Raw genomic sequence first — 20,305 nt, 5'->3', positions numbered from 1 at the left:
CCCAACAATTATTGACCTTAGAATAGATTGAGCAAAGTGACCTTCTTTTACAAATTGATAAGACAGGGAATATCCTCACAAATTTTGAAGGAGACCCAGAACAGAATTTAACACACCACTTTTGCAAACAATTCATTGTTTGCTGGTATCCGAACCTCCGGCTTGTAGTCCTCAGGACTGGTGTGAATTGAATGGGAGCCTATGCCTCCAACTCTCCCCATGGAGCCTTCTCTATGTATTCAACAGACGCAAGTCAATCCAAGTCAAAACAAAACACACACGACAAGACTTTACAAATAGTCGTGCTAAGTTGCTTCAGTTGTGTCCGACTCTGCGACCCCATGGACTATGGCCTGCCGGGTTCCTCTGTCCATGGGATTCTCCAGGCAAGAATACTGGAGTGGGTTGCCGTGTCCTACTCTAGGGGATCTTCCCCATCCGGTGATGGAACCCATGTCTCCTGAGGCTCCTGCATTGCAGGCAGATTCTTTACCACTGAGCCACTGGGGAAGCCCCTGGCACACAGTAGGTATACAACAAATATTTGTTCAATGAATGAATAATCCTGACCTCCAGTTCTTGACCTGTAGAATCTTTCAGGGAAGATATGGTTTTCTATTTGAATTACTTACCCCCTCAAAAAATCCATTACCATAGACACTGGGCTGGATCTAATCATGATAAATGCTTCTGAAATGAAGGTGATTAACGAGCTGTGGGATAAAGCTAAGTGTGTGTGGTGCGCCTGCTGCCTCTCCAGGTCACATTTTGACTCCACTGTTACTGTGTGTGCAATGATTTTGGATACTGGCAGAATCACTTGGATCATTAATCTCGGAACATTCATCCTCTGGCTTTTGTAGTTCTTAGAGATTTGCTTCCTTTTGGTCTTATGGTCCTAGAACATGAATTCCAGGAGGTGGTATGGCACGGCGATCAAACACCTTAGGTTCTTGTAGTGGCATCACTATGAGAGGTCGTGCAAGGTTTCCAAGCCCCAGTCTCCTTGTCTGTAACACGGGAATAGTAATAATAGAATTTAAGTCAAACAACTATGGTTTTCACCACCAGCAGCACTATCATTGGTTATTGTCATCCATGCAACCAACCACAGGGCTCTAGCTGGCTCCCTGTGTCCCCAGCACTGGCCAACATGAGTGTGCCGATATCATGAAGCTGGTTAGTGGGTCAAATGGGTTAATGCTTGAGAGCACGTGGCCTAGGTGAAAGCACATAGCAGGTGCTCAATAGTGGCTTGCTTCCTTCCACCCACGGATGGTGGTGGGACTCTGAGATGCAAGAAGGGGCTTAGCAGGGACTGTAGTGGGCCATGAGCCATGGATGCAAACCAAGAAAGTCCTCCTCCAAATCCTTCCTCCCCCCTGCCCCTGGAGCTGAGGTTACAGTAGATAGCCCTCCTACCCTGAGGGCCTTTCTCCCAGGAAAGGTGCAGAGAACATGCCCAGCAAGAGTCTACAAGCCACCTGCCAAGTGCCTGTCCCCTTTCTCCTTGCTCAGACAGATTACTCCTTCGAGGAGCAGCAGCAGCCTGCTTCATCATCCTAATTGCAGGAGGTCACAGGTCCAGGATCAGAGGCCAATGATCAGAGGGCAGTCAAAGGGTCTGGAGTGAGAGGTCAGAGATCAAGGGTTGATGATCATGGAGTCAAAAGATCAGAGGTCAAAGGTCTGTTGTCAGAGATCAAGAGGTAATGGGGGTCTGTGTTGAGGTCAAAGGTGAAGGAAACAACAGGGATTCGAAATTAAATCCAGCATGCAATTTATCCTAGAGATGAGGACTATTGAGAGATTATGCAGAAACCTCTGCCTTCCCTCTGGAGTCAGAACATTCCTGCTGCCAGTGCTGCCAGGCCCCAAGCTTGTCTCCCGGGGCCAAGGCTCTCCGGAATGAGGATTCTCCCTGGGCTGCTGTCCCACTGCTTTTCCATTTTACAGATGGATTTACTGAGGTAAAGAGAAGAGTCTAACACATGGAAATAGTCCTGGGAAAACTGAGACCGGGACTGGTGTGCCCTAGTCTGTCTTTGGGAACTAGACGTGACAAAGCATCTCTCTGGCACATCCTGAAATGACAAATGAGACCATTCTGGGTGGTAGTAAGGGCTGCAGGCATTTCATTTTGCAAATCAGAATCCTTCTATCAGCATTCATTCACCTGAACGAGGCTTCTAAGCAGAGCCCAGGCACGAACTCACTCTCTGAGGCTTCATATCAATGTGCCAGCTCCTTCCTGGCAGATTCATCTGCCAGGGGCTTGCAGACTGGCTCCTGCCACCTGTTTCCCCCAGTCCTGAAATGTTTTCTGAATCACAGACAACAGCATTAGGATGGCAAAATTGATTGAAAACCACAGAAGTGAGGAAGCTATGGAACCAGGAAGGCGACACGGCTGGAGCTGCGTGTCCTCCAAGTGGCCGCCCTCTGGCTCCCTCCTATCTCAGTTCAACATGCGACAGGTAGTGTGTGGGTGCCTGGCCCCGGGAGCCCCTCTCTACGGTCTGTGGCTGTTTATTGTCAGAGACTAATCTGTCTCAAATAAGCCTTAGGCTCAGATGAGAAGCAGAGCAAAATGCCAACACTTCCTCTAGGGCTCAGGGTACCCTAATGTGGGGAATGGGGTGCAGGGACATTGACGTGACAAGACGTGGAGCCCTGGATACGTGTGCTCCTGGGGAAATGTCTCCAAAGCCAGCCCTGCCTTGCAAAGCCTTAGTTCTCCCGGGTCTCCGGATTCAGCCCCCAGATTGGCATAGATTTCCAGCATTTACCAGACAGACAGCACTGTGGCTTCGGGGGTCAATTTTGAGAGCGTTAAGTCAGCAGATAACCCCTCAGGAAGCAACGTCTAGTTCTGATGGAGACCCTGGAGGCAGGAAGTGGACATTTCAGGGCGGGGCTGATGCCATCATTTGAAGTTGCAGCGTGGTAACCGTGGGTTGTATGCCAATTCCCCAAAAGACCAAGGAGAATGAAAAGGAGGGGACATTACTGTCTTAAAATGATGGGAAGGTTAAAACCAAGTGGTTTGAGCATGATCTCTGAGCACAAATCTGAAATTGAGGGCTTTCAAGGTTTAGCTCTTGGAACAATCTCTTTAAATCTGTGGCCTTCGGTTTTCCAATCTGGAGAGTGGGTAGAACAATGGTATCCATCTCTCAAGCTTCATTTAGAACAAAGATCAGGAACTTTTTCTATAAAGGCTCAGAGAGCAAATATATAGGCTTTGGAGGTCATGTGAAATCTGTTGCAACTACTCCAACTCTGTGGTTGTTGGAATGAAAGCAGCTGTAGAATCAGTAAATGAATGGTCATAGCTGTGTCCCAATTAAACTTGATTTACAGAACAGTTGGTGGGTCTGACTTGGCCTGAGAGTCAAAGTTTGTCAACCCCTGTTTCAGAGGATTACATGAGACAATGCAATGGAGAGCAAACTGTCACAAAAGCTAACCAATAAATTATACTGACCTCCTCACCCTCTTCATTATTGGCATCACTCCTCTGCATTTGGCCACATGGATTGTAGCCTGTCAGGCTCCTTGGTCCATGGGATGTCCCAGGCAAGAATACTGGAGTGAGTTGCCATTTCCTTCCGCAGGGGATCTTCCCAGCACAGGGATCGAACCTGGGTCCCCTGTGCTGCAGGCAGACTGTTTACCGATTGAGCCACCAGGGAGGCCATTTGAAGCCTCAGGCGCTGCCTAATAAATACCTCTGCCCCCCCATCTCTCTGCCTTTACCGACTTGTTAAATTTCCAAGAAATGCACTTGCTTGAGTTCCTTTAAGCTCCTGGATGCAAGTACATTCAGGATTTTGCCCTGAAGTGGCCTTCATAATGCGGACTCTCACATCTCTTAGCATTTAAAAGCAAGGGAGTTTGGATTCCCAGTAAAGTAACAGGGATGTGACTCCCCATTAGAAGTTTCCATTGCCCTTCACAAGGGATTTCCTCTGTAATATAGCATGGATTTCTCACAGCTGCTTGAAGAAGTAAAGACGATTACAACAATCTTGCAGGCAAGGAATTGAGCTTTGGGAAGACATCTTGACTTGTATGAAGTCAGATTGAGAATCAGGAGCTGAGCGGACACTTGATCTCAGGTCTCAGTCCAGTTCGGTTGCTTAGTTGTGCCCGACTCTTTGCGACCCCATGGAGTACAACACGCCAGGCTTCCCTGTCCATCACCAATCCCTAGAGCCTACTCAAACTCATCTCCATCACATCAGTGATGCCATCCAACCATCTCATCCTCTGTCATCCCCTTCTCCTCCAGCCTTCAATCTTTCCCAGCATCAGGGTCTTTTCCAATGAGTTGGCTCCTCACATCAGGTGGCCAAAGTATTTGAGTTTCAGCTTCAGCATCAGTTCTTCCAATGAATATTCAGGACTGATTTCCTTTAGGATGGACTGGTCGGATCTCCTTGCTGAACAAGGGACTCTCAAGAGTCTTCTCCAACACCACAGTTGGAGGTCTATGGACTCCAAATCCAGTGCTCATGCCTCCATGCTGCAGCTCCATGGAGTCAGTCAGGATCTTTGCTGCCAATAATAGGCTTGCTGGTTTAAGCAGAGAAGGAATTCGTTGTCAGTGGCTTGGGGAAATTCTGAGACGTACAGAGAGTCATGTGGGAGGCTATGAGGGGAGAAATAGATCCCAGTGAGAATTCCTGATGCTAAGTTGCAGATGCTTCAGATCCAGGAACCACAGCTGGCCCTACCAATGCCTGTGGCCTTTAAGATGCCTGCCCCTGCTGTGGCCTGAAGTTCAATTTCTTTTGCCACCTTAGAACCAATCCTGCACTGTGCTTCCTTCTTCCCATCAATCTTTCAAATGCAAGTCTTCAAGAGAGGGTCCTATGGGCTGAACCTTCTCATGTGTCTGGGCCCTAGTTTCCAAACGAGTTACTGACTCTCCTAGGGGGTGGGGAGCAGGGCTCATAGGAGGGGGATTTCCCAACCCAAGGAAGAGTATGCCAAGGGTGCTGAGCCAACTCCACTTGGGGTACAGACCCCAAAGAAATGAAAGGAAGGACTCAAAGGAATACCTATACACTCATGTTCAGAGAAGCATGATTCACAATAGCAAAAAGGTAGAAGCAACTCAGATGTCTGTCAATTGCTAAACAGACAAATGGGTGGTATATCTCTACAATGGAGCATCATTCTGCTTTAAAGAGGAAGGAAATTCTGACACAGGCTACAACATGGATGAGCCCTGACAACATTATACTAAGTGAAATAAAATTAGATATAGGACAAATCATTTTTGTCAATGATTTCACTCATATGAGGTTTCTGGAATAGTCCAATACAAAAAGACAGAAAGTAGAATGGAAGTTACCAGGGGTTGGGAGGAGGGGGAATGAGGAGTTATTTTTAGTGGGTGCAGAGTTTCAGTTTGGGAAGATGAAAAAGTTCTGGAGATGGATGGTGGTGAGGGTTACACAACCGAAGGAATGCACTTAATGCCGCTGAACTATACAGTTAAAGATGGTCGAAATGGTAAACTGTACATTGTACATATTTATCGTAAAAATAAAGGTGCCAAGCATGACACATATCCACGCTGACAACTTAAGATTTCATTTTCGAGAAGAGGCACTGGAGGCCCAGAAAGTGACTAATCAGTGGCAACGTGGGCGACTGTCAATCTTGAGTACTTGCTCCTTCCAGAAAGAAACTGTTGGGACCATTAGAAGCAAGGTGCCAGCTCCTCAGCCTTGCTCCGCCAGGCAAGCGACCCAGTGAGCTGAGTGGGCTGGATGGGAGACAGCGAGGAGAAGGGGTGACTGTGATGCTTTGAGGAATAAAAGTTCCGTCCCAACAGGGCGGCTGCTCCTCGGTTTGGGCAAGTTTGACACATGGGCGGGAAGCCCCATGCTGCTCCATCTCCTGGCTCTTAAAAAGAAGCCAGACATCCAGATATTTATGTGAAATCTCCCAAACTTTAATCATTGGCAAAAGATTCAAATAATATGAGAGTCTGCAGGCTGGGATGAAATCTCTCTCTGGGTTGAATGCCACCCTTGGGCTTCTGGTTTGTGAACTCTGTTTAAGACTAGAGGCCAGGGCCAAAGATAACATCAAGATGTCAGTTTTAATAGTTGATGCTCAGACACCCCCCAGGAAAGAATGCTAAAGAAAAACATAGCTATGAGCTGAAATCAAAATAAGGGTCTTGTAGTACATTTGATTTCCCACGCTAAATTCTCAGATCTTCCAGGGTAGAGTTGGGACTGAGGATTAAACTCCAAGGGAACTCAGTTACCCTGCCTGTCCAAGGGGCAGGAAGAGCTCTGCCTCTGAGACTCATGAACGAGGGAATGCAGAGTGAGACAGAGTGGGGAGGATGGAGACAGAGAGGTAAAGAGGACAGGGGGAGGACGGAAGGAAAAGGGGAGGATGCAGAACGGTTTTTCAGCCTTTTCTCAAGGCCAACTCCTCGTCTGGAATCTCTGAAATGCCTGTTTCCACCTGGAGCAACCCGTTCTCTGGTTGACATGGCCCAATTTGAGCAAACCCCGAGAGATAGTGAAGGACAGGGGAGCCTGGTGCGCTGCAGTCCATGGGTTGCAAAGAGTTGGATGCGACTTAGCTACTGAAAATAATACATTCACTTGGTTTGACTCTTGCCTAGTAAATTTGCTCCTGTGAGAAGGTGTCAGGAAGCAGGGGAGAGGGAAGTCACTCTGGAGAGGGGCCAGGAAGCTTCTCCATTTTCGCTTCTAATAACTCATTTGGTTTGATGGCCAAACCTGTGGTCAACGTGCTGGTAGTTTCTCTCAGGGCAGGAGACGAGCATCTTACCCCCATCCTCATGAAGCTGCTCACCCATCACCCATACCTGGCCCTTTATGAGTCTCCCAGGGACCCTCAGTGGACACTAGGAAGTCAACACAGATCATTAGTAAAAGTCTCTCCAACACCATGCTTTTCCATTTCCCAACACAAGTTGTCTAAACATCTTATCGGACACTAAACTAAATAATAGAATCATTCTAGTTTGAAAACTGTGAACTCCTATTATTAGATATACCTAAAAAAAATTAAAGGTCAAAAATGAAATTCCCCTTTCTTATTAAATACAAAGAAATTAATGTTCAATATTTGTTGAGTCCAATTTGCTATAATACATAATAAGAACCCTCTCACTGGGAGAGAGAGAGTATCTGTTCTGGAAACTACTGTTTGGATCAAGCTCATGGTTCCCAGGAGGGATGAATGCCTGTTGTCTTCACTCTCATCTCAGGCTGGGAATCATGCTTCCTGGAATCCCCTTTCCCCCGTGGTTCTAGGGGGCAAGTGTGTCAATGAAAGGAGCTCATGTGAGACTTGAAGGCAGAAGTGTGGTAAGTCATTATTCTGGACTGGGGTGAGTGGCCATGTGATTTAAGACCTCTCCATGAGCTAAGTCACTGAAGTGCCATCTTGGAGTTATTATAGTGCCTTCCTGGTCACCCCTGCAAGCTCCTGGTTCTCCGTCTGTCCCAGGCTTAGGCTGGTGTCGTTGGTAATTATGTCTGGGATCCTCCAGCTGCAGCCTTCTAGGCATTGCTCTGCCAGCTCTTCCAGGGTCAGTATAATTCCTTATCTCCATCGTCAATGCCTTATTCCTGTAACACTTGTGTGGCTCTGACTGATCCCAGCTGAAACATCGGGAAAAGATAAACATCATTTTCACGAAGAGGCACTTATTAGATCCAAGTCAAGATAGCAACTGGGTCAAGATATTCACATTCCATCACTTTCTGGCAACTGATCCCAACTAGAGAGATGAGTTATTTAAACAGTTTGTCACTTACAAGGAAACTAACCACCTCTTCTCTTTCTATAATACCTTGAAAACTCATTTCCCTGCTTGAACATGGTGTCAGTTCCTCATCTCTGAACTGGGGATATCATCCTCTCCAGACAGGATCTGTGGTGCTAGGAAGTTCATTGAAGGCAGCTTCCATTAGTTTTCAGAGAGAGAGTATCTTTCGTTTTTCTTTAGAACTTTTTATTTTGTATTGGGGTATAGCTTATCAACAATAGTTAACTGTGATAGTTTCAGGGAAACAGTGAAGGGACTCAGCCCAGAGAGAATCTCGCTTTCTTAGATCATGAACCTGGATATTCTGGAACCCTATTTTCCACCGCATTTTATAAAGCCAAGAAGTCACAGCTTGACATGGATAAAGCAGGACGCAGAAGTCAGAGAGGGCAAAACAGATCCCTAATGACAGCTGTTGAACAAAAGAATTCAGCCCTGCCCCAAACCGATTTCCATACATTTGAATATGATTGCATTTAGCCAATACATCTTCTAAAATTTAACACAATTCAGCTTGTGTGAGTGGGATTACTTACAACTATCACTTACAACCAGGGGTTCTATTAATATTCCTATTCACTTGTTGTACCTACAGGATGTCAATGGAGTCTGGGTATTTTCTCACTGGGTGCATTTCTTCTCCTATGAACATGTACCACACCTCCACTGCAGCCGTTTGAAGCTCCTTCTTCCTTTTACTGTTCGTTCTTTGAATCTACTGCCTTGCTTGAGGGTAGCAAGTTAAAACTGAGAAGATGAACGCTACCTCCCAGCTCATTTATCCCCATGAACTTTTCTCTACGAGACAGACTGTTGTGATACTTTATCTTAGAGAATCCTTACAGAGAGCAGATTTTCAACCAAGACCTTGGCATTCAACTCACTGTTTAGGGCCTCGCTGGGAAAATCCCTACTCATCATAAACCTGTATTTCTTTATTCACTGGAAAAGAGCTAAGAGGGTCAATTAAAATGGATTTCACAGGTCCTTGAACTGCCTTCTTCCTGTGTTCTTCCACTTTTAATTTTTTGGAGGTTGGTGCCATTTTGAGGGTTCCAATATCCGAGGCCAACCATTACTGTGCCATTTCTTTTCTTTAGGAGTTTGGACCCATGAACACGATGTAGGAATGAGCCATTAAGTTAGGGGTGGGCAAATGACAAAGCCAGATCCAGCCCATTTTGGTAGTTACTGGAACACAGGCACATCTACGGATTTACATATTGTCTATGGCTGTTTTTATAGTTGCTACAGAAACCCTAGGGCTGCAAAGCCAAAGCATTGTGTTATCTGACTCTTTACACAAAAAGTTTACTGATCTCTGCTCTAGACTAGTGTTTCTCAACTGTTTTCTCAACTTCGTACCCATAAAAATGATACTCTTAAGAGATGAAGGAGCTCACATCTTGATAAGCTTTTGGGGGCACATTGTTCTGGAAGGTCTCCCTAGACCACTTGGGGCAGGACTTGACCTGGTATATACTTGGGATACTACTAGTCTTCTTTCCAACACCTCTGGGTACCGACACATGATCTACACCTTGATTTTGTGGGTCCTGTGTTTGACTCCCACACAGATTTTGATTTTGGTCAAGGCCAAGGTTACTACTGTTCATGAGTGGTGGTGGTGGTGGTGGTGGTGGTGACCTCCTGGGTATCCTGACTTCCTGTGCAACTGTCCCTGTAGCATAAAATGAGACTTGGATAAAATAAGAGCACAAAGATGCTCCCATCACTGGTGGACCCTTCAGAGCCATTTGTGGTTCAAAGCTGTTCACCAGCACACCTGTGCCAGAGTCAGCGCAGGTCCTGAGTATCCTTTCCCTCAAACACTGAAGTCACTCTGGGCATAGTCAATGTCCATCTTCTGAACTGACATCCCAGGTCCCTCCATAATGGACTGGTGTCCATGACTTTAGCTCCGAATTCCAACCATGCCAGTTGTGGAATCCTTAAACACCCATCACATTTTGAGGGCCCATCAGTATTCTCTCCTCTTCTCATTTTATCAGGGTACACACTCATTGCACAAGGCATGACAGAAGCAGCTGTCCACTGAGCAATAAAGGGGGTTAAGAATCATTTACACCAACAGAACGAATGAAACTGCAAATTTATTTGAAAGTATAAAAATTAAAAAAACCTAATCAAAAAAGCAACCACACATAGCCTTTCCAGTTTACATCAACTTTGAACGTCACATGCTATTTATTAACCACGTCCTTGTGTTTTTAAAAATGTCAATTTCAAAGTAAAGGGATTGAGGGCAGGTGATAAGTGATCAAAGTGGAACGATTTCAATGCTAAAATAAATGTTGATCTTATTTGAGAAAAGGGCACAGAGATGATTTTCTGGTTGGCACAGATTTATGCCATGTATTAAAAAATATCCTGGTTGGAATGAGTTAAAGAAATAATGCTGGCCACTTATTTGCTATCTTAAGTAGGGGAAAAAACAAAAACTCTGCTGCTTTGGTGTCCTATTTATATGTTTTTTAAAAAACCCACCATTTAAAAAAATCAAATCTATAATAAAAATGTCCCTGTGTTTATTTTAAAAAACAACATTAATAGGCTCTCCTTATCGACTAAGACCATTTGTCTTTCCTAAGATGCCGGGAAGCTGAAAAGCGCGTGAAATTAATTCACTGCACAATTAATTAAAATTAGAATCCTTTCCTCTAAACAAATTCCAGAGCGCCAGAAAGAAGCAGGGGCCCACCAAGGGGAGAAATGAAGCCACTCTGACTCACAGGAGAGGAAATAGTCAGCCAGAGTTCCTCACACACTCCGGCTGCCACCCAAAGTTCTTTCTTCACTGGACTACTCAGAAAATAACGCATGTTATTTTAAAAACAAAAAGACGTAAGCAACTAGGTTTCTTTTCTTAACTTGAAAATCACCAAGTGGCTAGCTTTCCTGTAGCACACTTTCGTCTACAGAACAGGATCACTGAATGCCACTTCGTCCCCCTTCCTGCAGGCTCTGTTTGAATTAGCATCAAAAAAGTTGCTGAGCATGTGAGAAGCAGGCCTGCATGACAGCTGCCCCAGTGGCTCCACCTGGTTCCAGTTTTGTCCCCCCCATTAATCAGTGTGGTTTCTTGACAAATAGCATCTACATTTCCACCCATGACTTCCTGAGGGGGTGGGCGCTGTGGCTGGCTGGGCACGGAGAAAGAGGAAAACGAGCCTGAACACAGAGACCATGAACTGAGGGAGAAAGGCATTGGTCTTTCTGCATCCTTCACGAACTCGATAAATAAAAACTCAAAGTGCAACAATGCACAGACGCCTGGCACACAGGGCAGTCTGGGGGCGAGGGGACTGGTTATCAGAGCTCAGCGGGACAAAGGCGTGATCTTTTGCATCTTTGCTTGGACCTCGCGAATGGAAAGACAAAAGACAGCTCTCCTATACACATATAAATAGTCCCTTAACTAGAAGGGAAAAAACAAACACACTGTTTCAAATGCATTTCTAAGAGATTATATATAAAAAAAAAGTCCGAATGGCAAATCTTGACTCCAAACTGTCTGTGATCCACGTCTCTCAGAGAAGAAACTATGGGATGTCTGGAGAGGTCTGATTCTTGCTCTGACTCTAATCCTAAATCTTGGTGCCGGTATCTGGCTGGGCCTTGGGAAGTAGGGGGTGAGGGCAGCCCAGGAATGGGGAGCTCTCGTGGCAGGTACTGAATTAGGTTTTCATGTGAGTTAGAAACCCACGGTGACCTCAAGCCCAGCTGCACAGGTAGAATGACTTCTGAGTTTCTGGGGGGACTTAGGAGGTGAGGGCTGAAGCTGCATGAATGGGCAAGGCAGGCTGGGCATGGTTCACGGGGACAAAAGGACCAGATCAGATTTCTGGCCAACTCAGGTTTAGTCCTCATCCCTTGGCTAAGCTGGGAGGCTGACAATCAGAAACCAGGGAAAGGACTGTGGACCAAAGCAGACCCAGGTTCTTGGCAGCCTGTATTTTAGGAGCTGAGAACTCGGATAAACTCGTGGTGGGGGCTCCCTGCTTATTCTGGGATGAGGCTGATGATATATGATGCTGGAAAAAAACTCTCAAAATGAGGATTCTTGGGCAAATTGTTAAATCCAGAATCTCTCCAGAATTGATGGTTTCAGAGTCCTCCAGAACACCAAAATGACACTGCTGACTTCTGAAGGGCGTTCTGACAGCAATAGTTGTCTTTGGCCCCAGCCTCTGCTGACCCAAGAGCAACGTGCAGCCTACCTAGTGCAGCATCCAATGTCAGCCTCCTGGGAGGATCACCCAACCCAGATCCCCAGGTGGAGCTCTAAGGTCACAGCCCACACAGCATTTGGTCCAGTCTCCTCTGCCCTTCTGAACATCCCATATGACACAAACACTGCTTTCTCAGTACCTAAGTACCATGTTCTCCCGCCACCTACAAACTTACGCCATTGCCTCAGCAAGATTCCAGCAGTAACAGAAGAATAACATGGAAAGCGAGGCTGTGATCCTTGGCCTCGAGGGAAGAGTAAGTGCCCAGAAAAGATGCACCATACAACAGGTCAACTGAGAGGCCAGAACAAGGCAGGTCGCCCTCCAAAGAACATTCCTGAAATCTGGGCAAGGAGGTGAATGGAGAGACAGCTGACACTCCGAATCACTCCTTGAGGGACCCCGAGGAGCCTCCCGTAAGCGCAAGTTGTTAGGACAGTCAAAGTCAGAGCAGATGAACCCATAGAGACTTTGGAAGAGCCGGAGTTTATACATCTTCGGTGCCCTGGCTGGGCACGGAGTCCCTGGGCTCAGCGGTGCCCTCCTGCGGGCCAGGCTGCCCCGGGCTGCGGCCGCTGTCGTCCACACTCAGGAGGCTGCTGGCTGCCTGGGAGCTGGCGCTGTCGGCACTGCCGGACCGGGAGCGGTAAGGGGGCAGGTCGGCTTGGTTCAGAGACTCAGTGTCTGAAGAGTAGGGTGGCGGAGGAAGGTCGTACCAGGCGGGTCTGTGATGAAGAGGGCAGGGTGGGGTGAGGAGCAGGGTTGGGGGGAAGGGAGAGAGAAGAGAATACATTAGGAGCCCAGGCACGGCAGGCAATGCTGACTTCTGTCTGTTTTTGAGTGGATGATGATGTCAGGATCAAGATTTTTCCCTCCAAGGAGAAAGGCAATCCTAGTACTAGGGAAACCAGTGATGAGCAATAAGATGAAGGGAAGGGATCAAAGGTCAGCGTGCTCTGGCTGGCTTGTGCCAAATGGACAGTGCCAAAGACACGACCTTTAGGAGGGGCAATTCTAAGAAGTCCCCAGCTCATCCTGGGTAGTTCAGCAGGGATGCAGCTGGCTTGAGGTTTTGATGGAGACCTTAACAACCCACAGAATTGGGGGTCCTTACTGAAAGCCAACTCTTCCTGGTTTTCTGGACTTGGATAAGTGAGAGGACCTGCTCTCAAACCCTCAGCCTCCCTATCTGTAGAAGGGCATAATAACGATACCTTGCTTGCATTGAGATAACTTCAAAGGCATTTTATTTTCCAGCTCTCATTTACAGAAGGCTTATTATGAGTCAGGCATTGCGCCACCCACCTTATATCCTTTATTTTATTTTATTTAACATTCAGAAGAATGCTAGAGGGAGCCATTACTTGTATGCCCATTGTACTGGGGAGGAAACTGAGGCAAAGGGCATTAGACAGCTTGCATGGGATCACAAAGAGCTAGTAAGCAGCAGTGCTAGGATTTGAACCCAGGAGTTCTGTTTACAGACACAGCAATTTTAACCTTCCTCTACATCTGATGGTCCAAATGAGTGAGGTTCTGTGTTCTTAGTGCTTATTTGCAAAGATGTCCTTAAGCACCAGGCCCTGGAGCTTTATCTTTTATGAGAAAAATGAAGATTAAATAATACAAGAACTGTCACTGGACGGGCTCAAGGAAGAGCCCAGTTAGCCCAGGAACACTCCCTGCAAAATGCCTCACCAGTGAGTCCCAGGCTTATAGAACAGGGATCCTGCAGGGTAGGGGATGCTGAGAACAGGGGGCTCAGGTAGCTCTGGTACTGGGACTTCAAAGTGGGGTCTCTGGGATACGCTGGAGGTCACCAAAGGACAGAGGAAGGCTGAGCATGCGGGATTGAGGTCCACTACCTGCTCCAACTACAGAATTCTGCATTTGACTTTGTGTGTTGGGGTTTCTTGTACACCTCCATCTGCAATGAGGGCTCTAAGCTTGAGAATGTTCTATTTCATCTCCTTTATCTTACGGATGATGCCATGCAGTGTTAAAGACCTTATTTATTCACCCACTCGTTCATTCATTCATTCAATTAGGAATCAAACCTCCAACACGGGCACTGTTCTGTGGTAGCAGGTGAGTCCCCAAAGCTGGGCACATGTGTCCATGTGGCATTACCAGGGAGCAGGAGGGATCTGAACTGGCTAGGATCCTAGCTGTTTGTCCTCAGATGAGTAACCGAAAAACTCAGTTTTCTCACCTGCAAAACTGAGGCAAATATAACCTCACTTGGTGAGTCACTATGAGGATTAAGTGAGATGACACCTGTGAACTGTTTTGCAAAGACTCAGTACAAGTCAGACACTGTGTGGTGCCTTCGCAGCTGCATGCAGGCTCCTGGCAAGACCAGGATCCCAGGTGTGTGCACAGTTTCTGCCCCTAAGTGGGATGACCTCCCTCCCTGGCTACCCCAGGGTCTCCCACCCAGCACACACCTTTGGTCCAGCAGGGCCTCTGAGTAGGAGGGCGGGGAGCCCACTTCCGACGCGTTCTGCTCGGCCTGGCTGGCCACATACTGGATGCCGTTGTTGACGTTGTAGGTGACGTTGCAGCGGTGGGGGTGGTCCAGGACCACCAGGCGGGAGAGCAGCACAGGGTGCTGCAGCCGGTGCACCGGCAGCGACATGAGGTTGTTGCGCTTCCGCTGGTGGTGCAGGACCAGCGCCAGCAGGGCCACCACCAGCACGAAGATGACGGAGCTGCCGATGATGGCGTAGGTGATGCTGGGGTAGTACACGAGCTGGTTCTCCGAGGTCACAAACACCTGCCCGCTGCCTGGTTCTGGGAAACCCCAGAGGGGAGAGAAGAGCAGAGAGCTTACCAGGTTGCTTCACTCATGTGCCCCTAAGTCAGCCCCAGGAAAGCAGCCCCATTTGCAGTAGCCGAAGAGGGGAAACCGCCCCAGTGTCCACCGACTGGTGGACAAGATGTGGGCTGTCCATACAATGCAATATTATCCAGCTATAAAGAGTACTGATGTACACTACGACATGGATGAGCCTCAAAACATTATGCTAAGAGAAATAAGCCAGACACAAGAGACCACATATTGCATGATTCCATTTATACGAAATGTTCAGGAAAAGCAAATTTATAGGGACAAAAAGCTGATTAATGGTTGCCTGGGGCATGGGGACTCACTGGTGATAGGCGTTGGGGATCTTGCTGGGGAGATGGGGCTGCTGTAAAACTGGATGTGGTGATGGCCGCACAAACTGATACATTTACTAAAACTCATTGAATTGTACAGTTGAAATGGGCAAATTTTATATTATGTAATGCACGCTTGAGTCACTTCAGTCATGTCTGACTCTTTTTGACCCCATGGACTGTAGCCGGCCAGGATCCTCTGTCCATGGGATTCTCCAGGCAAGAATACTGGAGTGGGTTGCCATTTCCTCCACCAGTGGATCTTCCTGACCCAGGGATGGAACCCGCATCTCTTATGTCTCCTGCATAGACAGGTGGATTCTTTACCACTAGCGCCACCTGGGAAGCCATATAGAATGTAAATTATACCTCAATAAAGTCATTAAAAAAAAATCAGCCCAGGAGAATATAATATCCAGGGAACAGGAGTGATAATTACTATGACAGAAAACAGTTTTTCTCTGGACGTTTATAATATGTATAAGGCACACCAGCCAGTGTGTCTGGGGTTCCTTATGTTGGTGAAGTACTTATTTCATGCCTGGCCCTTTGCCAAGCTTTCAAGATGAAGAGCCAGCATTGCACAGGCTAAAATCATGGACTCTGGAGCCATTCAACCCCTAACAATTCAACTGACTGGCTGTGTGCCCTTTGGAAAGTGGCCAACCTCTCTGTGCTGTAATTTGCTCATCTGTGAAATGGGGACGGTATTAGTCCCCACCGCACTGGGCTGTTCCCAGTGCGAAATGAGTGACTCATTATCAAATACTTAGAACAACAGTGGACACATTGTGGGTGTTCCAGGCATACATATATGTACTTCATCACATCTATATGACTCACAGCAACTCCGTGAAGTAGGTGTTGTAACTGCCTTCTTTCTAGAGAGGCTGGGTCCCCTGACCAGGGTCACAGGGTCAGGAGGTGATGGCCTGTGCCTGATTTGAGCCCCAGTGGTCTGACTTCCTGGAGAAGGAAATGGCAACCCACTCCAATACTCTTGCCTGGAAAATTCCATGGACTGAGGAGCCTGGAGGGCTGCAGTCCATGGGGTCGCAAAGAGCCGGACACGACTGAGTGACTTTCAGAGCCTCGCCCCTAACACTTTGCCCGCAGTCCCTAACAAGGCCCGCTGGGCAACCAGCAGGCATTTGCTCAGAAGCTTTTGGATGAAAGCCTGAAACCCGCCCCTGCCCTGCAGGATGCCAGTCCCCTCCTCTCCACTTGGAGCAACAGCTCCGACTTCACATACGCAGGGGAAGGGTTTCCCACCAGCAGGATACAGCTGGCAAGGGTGGCCAGGTCCAGGCGGGCCCAGGAAACCAGAGCGGTCCTTCCTTGTGGAAAGCTAGAAGATCCACAACTATCCTCAGCTGTGGCCCAGCCGCAAGAATCGTCTAAACGCAGCCTAAGTGAGCAAGTCTGAGACCACACCCCGTGCCCGGTCAACCTCTGAAGCTGCGAGGAGGTCTGAGTGGGTCCTCAGCGGCCGGTGTGAGCTCTGAAGCGGAAGCAGCACTGTGCTGGCAGGTCCAGCCCCGGGCTAGGCTTTCCCACACCCTCATCACTAGATCGCCCATGTGCACAATGTTGTATTTCACCTTCTGTATACACTAGAGTGTGCTCACCACCAAAAACTCGGTTCTCACTCATCACCACGGGCTTCCCTGGTGGCTCAGTGGTAACGAATCTGCTTGCGATGCAGGGGACATGAGTTCAATCCCTGAGCTGGGAAGATCCCCTGGAGAAGGGAATGGCAACCCACTCCAGTATTCTTGCCTGGAGAATCCCATGGACAGAGGAGCCTGGTGGGCTACAGCCCATGAGGTTGTAAGAATCACACATGACTTAGCAACTTAACCACCGCCACTCATCACCACCATACAGCTGACCCTCTTTACCCATTTCACCCTCCCCCCACACCCCCGCCCCTCTGGGAACCACCACTCTCTTCCTGCACCTCCGTATTTTGTTTGATTTGGTCTGTTCACTTATTTTGTTTGTATTTTATATTCCATACATGGAAGACACAGTGTGTGTCTTCCTCCATCTGACATCTCACTTAGCACCATACTCTCCAGGTACCGTGGCAAGATTTCATTTTTTATGGCTGAGTAGTCATCCATGTGTGTGTATATGTGTGTGCTTGTGTGTATACACACACAGACCCCATCTTTTCTGTCCATTCATTCATCTGTTGATGGACACTCGGGTTGTTCCCATATCTTGACTACTGTAAATAATGCTGCAATGAACACAGGGGTGCACACATCTTTTCAAACTAGTGTTTTCATAGTCCTTGAATAAATACTCAGAAGTCGAGTTGCTGGATCACCTGGTATTTCCATTTTTACATTTTTGAGGAACCTCTATACCGTTTTCCATAGTGACTGCACCAATGTTCATTCCCTTCAACAGTGCATGAGGAGTCCCTTTCCTCTTTTCTATTGTCGTAAAAATATATGTAACATAAAATTTACCATTTTAACCAATTTCAGGTGAGCAGTTTGGTGACCTGAAGTTACATTCACACTGTTGTGCAACCACCACCATGATCCATCTTGAGATTTTTTCATCATTGCAAACTAGTGATGTGAATTCTTAGTGTTCGCATTCTTTCTGTTATCCTCACCAGCTTCACTAGACCAGAGAGAATGGCTGGGAAAGCCCCTTTTGGTGGGGGGTGGTGGTGGGGAAAGAACTGATGAGTTCCCTTCCAGGGAGATGTACCTCCTTCTTTATTTCTGACAGCACTGGGTCTTTGCTGCTGTGGATGGGCTTTCGCTGGGAGGAGCAGAAGCTACTCTCTAGCTGTGGTGTGTGGTTTTCTCATTGCGGTAGCCTCTCTCGTTGCAGAGCATGGGCTCTAGGTGTGCTGACTCAATAGTTGCTGCACATGGGCTTAGTTGCCCCGGGGCTTGTGGGATCCTAGCTCCTGGACCAGGCATCCAACTCATGTCCCTTACATTGGCAGGTAGATTCTTAATCACTAGACCGTCAGCAAAGTCCCTGAGCTGGACTTCTTAAAAGTCGATGGATTTTCACATGGAAAACAAATGGTTCCAGAGATCTTAAAACACTGACTTGCATGTAACTGCTTGAGGTTTTAAGAATCCAGGAGGGAGCTCTTAATGAATAGAGTGTAAAATGCTTGCTGGTGAGAAGCGGTGACCACATTTGCTCGAGAAATTATGATGTTACATAACTCAGGGGTGCCTGGTTTCCGCTCTGTATGTAAAATGTCATCTTGCATTAATTCATTAACTAGACTCACTTTTCTTAAGAGCTTAATGAGCCCACGAGCCAAATTACTAATATCAGAGTTGCCTGGGACCTGAGTTCCAAGTGCATAATCCATGGATAATGAAGTTTCCATTTGTTCTGGCTTCCCCTCAAGCTCCTGCCCTCCTGCTCCACTGCCAAACAGCTTGAACTCCTGTCCTGCATCTGTGGCTTCTGCTGCATTAATTCCAGGCAGTGTGGTTACCACCAGGGACCACCGTGTACTCAAAGCTTCCGGGGCTCCGGCTGCTGCACGTGGTGGAGACAGCCGTGCTCCAGGGCTGCTCATCACCTCGGTCACAGCTTTGTGTAGTTACCGTGACAGTTTTCCAGTAGATGGTAGATGTTCTGGGGAGGAGGAGGGCCTTTTTCTAATTCATATAGAGGTGCTATCCGGACTGACAGAGGGACTAAAGCAGTGGACACTTTGACTTGGAGTTCCTTTGCTTCTAAAATATTCCCTCCTCCAGATTCAAATTGTATTTCCTCTTAGCATACAATTATTTGCCTCTCAGACTGGGCTTCTCTAGTGGCTCAGACAGTAAAGAATCTGTCTGCAATGCGGGAGACCTGGGTTTGATCCTTGGGTCGGGAAGATCCCCTGGAGAAGGGAGTGGCTACCCACTCCAGTATGCTTGCTTGGAGAATTCCATGGAGAGAGGAGCTTCATGGGCTATAGTCCATGGGGTTGCAAAGAGTTGGACATGACCAAGAAACTAACACTTTCACTACTTTCAGACTAGGCAAAGGTGAAGTATGAGTTCACATCTTGCCAGGAAAACAGATATAATTATTCAGGCATGACTGGTAGGAGGGTAAATTGGTACAAACTAGGGCAGTGATGGGGTTAACAATATAGATCAAAATAACAAATGTACATTAACAATATACATCTAAAGAAATGTACATTAACAATATATATCTAAATATAGAGAAAGTACATATAATCTGACCCAGCCTTTCTACTCTTATGAATCTAACAGAAGATATATTCACACAAATGAGAAACAACTCTTTAATACAAGTATTTACAGAAGTATTGGTCACAATAGCAAATATATCTAGAAAGATATCTCAAGAAAAGATCTAAACGTCTATCATTTATGGACTGGCTAAATAAATTATGGCACATCCAGACAGTATCACACCTATTTAAGCATAAACTGATGTGAAATAGTCTCACATTTATTTAAGAAACCATGGTAGCTCTACATAAACTGATGTGAAATAGTCTGAAAGATCATGCTAAGTAGGGGGAAAAAAAAGTCCAGTAGAGAATGTTCTGAATCTTCCTAGAAGGACACAGAACTAGTACAACTGGGAAAGAACTTCCCAGTACTTTCCATTGTTTACTCTTTTCTATATTATTTAGACTGTATTATCCAGTCAAAAACTAAGCATCTCATCTCTTCTTCTGGCTCTGCCTAGGCTGAGGCGTGCAGAGGTTTTCCTTCCTTCTCTCCCTGTCGTGTGAGGGCTCCTGGGGTTCACGTTTCACTGTCACTTACTCACTCAAGATCCCTGAGTCCAGAGTTCCTCTTCTGGAAGGGACACTGCCCTGTTCAAATGGATGCCTCACCATTATCCTGAAAACTCCATTGCTTCTTTAAAACAATTATTTTTAAAGTTAATTTTCCTCTAGATTAAGTATTTTTAAAGGCCAAGTTTATTGAAGTATAACTGACACACAATAAAACTTACCCTTTTAAAATGTACAGTTAGATGAGCTGTAAGGAAGCTCCCCTGGAGAAGGCACAGCAACCCACTCCAGTAT

At 46.8% G+C, this 20,305-nt stretch overlaps 1 protein-coding gene across 4 annotated transcripts in view; it reads right to left on the bottom strand.

The window, feature by feature from the left end:
* Positions 1-9,928: 9,928 nt before the first annotated feature.
* Positions 9,929-20,305, bottom strand: part of LDLRAD3 (low density lipoprotein receptor class A domain containing 3) — a 270,004-nt gene continuing 259,627 nt past the window's right edge. For all 4 annotated transcript variants that reach the window (XM_069555126.1, XM_069555125.1, XM_069555128.1 and 1 more), the window contains 2 exons: positions 14,535-14,880; positions 9,929-12,812 (listed from right to left, as the gene is read on the bottom strand). In XM_069555126.1, the coding sequence (XP_069411227.1) occupies positions 12,575-12,812; positions 14,535-14,880 (584 nt within the window). In that variant the 3' untranslated portion in view covers positions 9,929-12,574. The remainder of the gene's footprint in view (positions 12,813-14,534; positions 14,881-20,305) is intronic.

This window comes from Ovis canadensis, chromosome 15 (genome assembly GCF_042477335.2).
Source record: "Ovis canadensis isolate MfBH-ARS-UI-01 breed Bighorn chromosome 15, ARS-UI_OviCan_v2, whole genome shotgun sequence".
NCBI classification, from domain to species: domain Eukaryota; kingdom Metazoa; phylum Chordata; class Mammalia; order Artiodactyla; family Bovidae; genus Ovis; species Ovis canadensis.
Note: the sequence above shows the minus strand (reverse complement) of the source record. Positions and strands in the feature narration are given on the sequence as shown.